Source organism: Mangifera indica, chromosome 12, assembly GCF_011075055.1.
Source record: "Mangifera indica cultivar Alphonso chromosome 12, CATAS_Mindica_2.1, whole genome shotgun sequence".
Classification (NCBI taxonomy): Eukaryota; Viridiplantae; Streptophyta; class Magnoliopsida; order Sapindales; family Anacardiaceae; genus Mangifera; species Mangifera indica.
Window position 1 is genome coordinate 10,727,062 of NC_058148.1, and position 4,617 is coordinate 10,731,678.

Genomic DNA, 4,617 nt, shown 5'->3' on the forward strand with positions numbered 1-4,617 from the left:
CAACAGGGTATGACTTTTATACTTTTATGTCATATGCTTACCCTCCTTAGTTCATCTTTCTTTACTAGGCTCTTGCTTTCTGCGGCTCCTCATTTAGCTTGAATGCTGTTTATACACTCATGTAACCAGTTTAGACCCCGCAGGAAGAAGCTTGCTGCAGCATTGATAACAAATACCTTGAGATTTATAATTTGAAAATGATAAACTTTGCATACTTTAACCAAAAAAAAAGAGGCAGCCATATGATTGATGACCAGTTTGTTAGTAGATCAATTGACTTTTGATCTGATTATTCTGTGACTGAACTGAATATTTGCAATACCTTAGATTTTTTCCTTTTCCTTTTAATTAACTTTTGTTTCCATTTAGCAATGCTTATATCAATTTGAGTTGCTTCAAGTGATTGTATTGTTCCTTTAACAGGACAAGGGTGGGTTCTGCTGCTTCCACCAGGGGAAGAGATACAATGCGCCAAAGAAATAGAGGAAAAATCCATCCTGACAGGTAACTTTGACGTTCAGCCTTCTGATTTCCCCTTTTTTAGTAGTTGCTATAAATCATCTCCAGCCACAATATTATTGGTGAACTTGTACTTGATTCATTTAGTAGTCCTGGGGAGCAGTTGGCTCTGGTAGACCATTTGTAGGGCATGTCTCTAATAGATGAGCGAAGAATGAGCTTAGATCATTGTTAATATCCCTTGTGATGCATGGGGAAGAAGAAACTGCGAGGAAGCTGCAATTTACAGTGGAGAACTTTCAACCGTCTAAAATGGCAGCAGTCAAACTAGCTGAAGATACAATATCTAGTGATATCGTGAATGAACATTTACATGATTTGGAGTGTTGCGTAAATATAGTAAGAAGCGAACCGAAAATTTCAGAGGCCTTTTCTTGGCCTTTCAAAGTTGTTATGCATTTTTTAAAAAATATGAAAAATAGGGCCCAACCGGGTTCGAACCGATGACCTCTTGATCTGCAGTCAAATGCTCTACCACTGAGCTATGGACCCTTTTGGTGAGCAGGGTTATTAATATATTTACATAAACATTTTCAAACAATGAATATTTCTTTTAAATTTTCTATCTCTGATCTAGAGGGGTTGAAACAATAAATCGCAAATTAAAAATCAATAAATTTCCATGATAATATATAAGAGACAGTAGCCAAGCACGTTTACTGGAGGATGAATTGCTTGAAAGTTAGGATTAACCATAAATTTCTTATGAACATTATAAGCTTACCCACAAGACCGTTCACCAGTAATCGTTGCATGAGCAGATTCCATCCTTAAACTGATGAAAACGAGTTGCATCTCTAACAATGATTTGCCGTCTGGTGATTTTTGTAATCAACTTAATGGTCGTATGGCAATCTGTGCAAGCACGGAGATTCTTCACTATCAGGATGGTTGATCCAGGCTCTGTATTTAGCAGAGCAAAAACTATGGCTAGCCGCTCACTGTGGTTGTAAAGGAACAACTCTTTATCCTCTTCCTCCACATTCCGTGAAACACAGCTTGTATCAGGAACATACGCCATTTGCTCCATTTTCTCTAGTAATATGCTCCATAAACGTTGCATACTTTCTAACTGTGGGTGGCTCTGGTCACCCGCTCGAAAAGCATGAATTTTATTTTTGACCTCAACCCAGCTGCAGCCTGGAGTTTTTGTCAGCCCTCTTTGATTCATCTTTGATTTTGTGTTGCTTGCATCTTCCCACCTTCCAGATTGAGCATATATGTTTGTTAAGACGACATAATGAGTGGGATTTTCAGGCTCCAGCTGAACAAGATGATCCAATGCAATTTCTCCCAATTGCACATTAGAATGCATTCTACATGCACTTATTAAGGCTCCCCAAACTCCAGCATCCGGTTTAATTGGCATTTTGCTTATGAAATCCCAAGCTTCACCGAATAAACCAGCACGAACTAACAGATCCACCATACATGCATAGTGCTCCATATCAGGGGCAATGTGATGGGTTTTGCAAATGGAATCAAATACTTCCTTCCCTTGTTGTACTAATCCTGAATGTCTACAAGCAGACAGAACATTGAGAAATGTCACAGAATCAACCCTGAATTGTCTCTCTTGCATTAGTGAAAAAAGAGCAATGGCCTGACTCCCTTGCCCATGGATTGCATACCCTGCAAGCATCGCATTCCATGAAACCGTGTCTTTATTTTCCATTTCATTGAAACATTTTTCTGCGTATTTTAGCCTCCCGCATTTCGCATACATATCAATGAGACTATTTCCAACTAGTGTATTAGACTGAAATCCCATTTGAATTATACAGGCATGAATTCCCATTCCTGCTCTTAGGGCTGCCAAATATGCTGTTGCAGGAAGGACACTCACAATAGTTATCACATTAGGTTGCCAGTTCCCCAATCTCATGTGATGAAATGCAGAAATCGATTCTTTGGCATTCCCGTTTTGCAAGAATCCAGCAATTATTATATTCCATGACACTTCATCCTTTGGAAAATCAGCTCTGTAAAACAACATTTTGGCTGAGGAAAGGTTTCCACATTTAGCATACATGTCCAGAAGAGCATTCATGACATGACTGTCAGATCCAATTCCATACCTAATAATTTTCCCGTGGATGCTAGAGCCTAGACCCTGGTCATTTAAGTTGACACACGCTGAAAGCAAGCCCACCATAGTTCTTGAGTCTGGATTTATCTCAGATAACTCTAATTCATGGAACATCTGAATTGCATAATTAGGGTGACCAATCTGTGTATATCCATTTATCAAAGCATTCCATGTTACCACATCTTTAAATGGCATTCTGTTGAATATAATGAATGCTGGCCTCATGAATCCACACTTAGCATACATAGAAACAAGGGAAGTTCCGGTTGAAATATCAGAATCAAAATTTGCCTTGACAGCATAGCAATGAATGCTCTTACCTAATCTCAGGTATAATGGTTCTCCACAAGCTGGAAGAAAACTAATCAAAGTTATACTGTTTGGTCTCACATTACTGTTTTGCATACCTTGGAATAGGCATAGTGCCTCTTCAGGATAGCCGGATTGGACAAAAGCACCTATTATAGCAGACCAAGCAACTAAATCCCTTTCTTGAAGTTCCCCAAACAATTTCTTAGCCTTCTCCAGTTCTCCACACTTTGCATACATGCTGATTATAGAAGTAGCAATGTCAATGTCGAAATTCTGCTTAATAACACAATCATGTATCTCCTTCCCTTTCTCTAAATCTCTCATCTCCCCGGCAGCTGAAAGAGCAGCTACAGCAGATGCCTTATTTGTTATAAGATTATTTCTGTTCATCTGATCAAACAATTCCATAACTTCAACAAAGTATCCATAATGGGCATATCCTGCCATCATTGTTCCCCAAGAAACAGCATCCCTCATCTGCATTTGATTAAAAATACATCTAGCAACATGTACATCTCCACATTTACTATATATATCAATCAAACCATTAGAAAAATTCTTATCCAAACCCCTCCTAATAACATAACCATGGATAGACCTACAAGAACACAGGTTACCCAACTTCGAAACAGCTGGAACTAAGTTAAAAAAACTCACTAGATCAGGCTCCACACCACTAAATTGCATACATTTAAAGAACTCCAATGCCTCATAAGGATCAGAACTTTGTGACAAACCAGCAATGATTGCATTCCAAGCCACAACATCTCTATCAGGCATTTTATCAAACACTTCTCTAGACAGACTTAAATTGCCCATTTTACTATACATATCAACAAGACCAGTAGCTACAAACACATCACATTCTAGTCCCTTATTAACAATCTCATTATGAACTGAAACACCCTCTTGTACGTCTAAAAGAGCAGTACAAGCTTTCAAAACAAAAATGAAAGTATATTTATTTGGCTCTAGTCCTTGTTGTATCATCAAATGGTACATTTTTAAGGCTTCTTTGTGCTGGTTTCCTCTTGTGTAAGCTCTTATAATAGAATTGTATAGAACAACAGATGGGCTTGGTGCAGAATCGAAAACTAAGCGAGCGGAATGGGAATTTTGAAAGAAAGAGTAAGAATTTATGAGATGGGTATTTATGGAGGTATGCTGTAAAAGAGCCGAAACTATCAATTGGGCATGGATTTGAAGGAGAGAATTGAAGTATTTGCACGATGAAAGTAAGCGAACGTAGTCTTGTGGGTTTTTGGAGGGTAAATCGCAAACGCTGTAAGTTTTTGAAAGCGCATGCAACTCTCTGCGTAGTAATTGTTTACTGCTACTAGTCATGGTTCTGAGGATGAGTTGATAAGAAACTTGAAATCCATGTACGTAAGAAACCGTAATATAATACATAGTTTGACTTTTATAACACTACCAGGAAATGTTTCAATGACAGCACTTGTATAAGTACATACAAAATTATAGGATGTGGTACAACATTGGAGCTGTCCCTTACATCTCCGCATGTCCATTTATTTGACATTGTATTAGTTGCTTTTAATATTTTTATTTTCTGACTAGTTTAGACTTTAGGCACAGATTATGAAATAAGTGATATTATTTCATATTGGGTACAGTTTAAAATTGTAGTTTTATAAATATATACAAATAATATGCTGAAGGCCAGACAGTTTCATCGA

At 37.8% G+C, this 4,617-nt stretch overlaps 1 protein-coding gene and 1 non-coding gene across 2 annotated transcripts; both read right to left on the reverse strand.

Annotated features, from left to right (window-relative positions):
• Nucleotides 1-939: 939 nt before the first annotated feature.
• Nucleotides 940-1,011, reverse strand: TRNAC-GCA. Its single transcript has one exon. It is a non-coding gene; the product is annotated as a tRNA-Cys (tRNA).
• Nucleotides 1,012-1,064: 53 nt separating this feature from the next.
• LOC123192662 (pentatricopeptide repeat-containing protein At2g39620) lies at nt 1,065-4,310 on the reverse strand. The gene has a single exon (XM_044605296.1). The coding sequence runs from the start codon at nt 4,262-4,264 to the stop codon at nt 1,256-1,258; it is 3,009 nt and encodes a 1,002-aa protein (XP_044461231.1). The 5' UTR covers nt 4,265-4,310; the 3' UTR covers nt 1,065-1,255.
• Between the last annotated feature and the right edge of the window lie 307 nt (nt 4,311-4,617).

Excerpts from the sequence above, each read along its gene's own strand:
- LOC123192662 (XM_044605296.1), bottom strand. The coding sequence starts at position 4,264 with ATGACTAGTAGCAGTAAACAATTACTACGCAGAGAGTTGCATGCGCTT.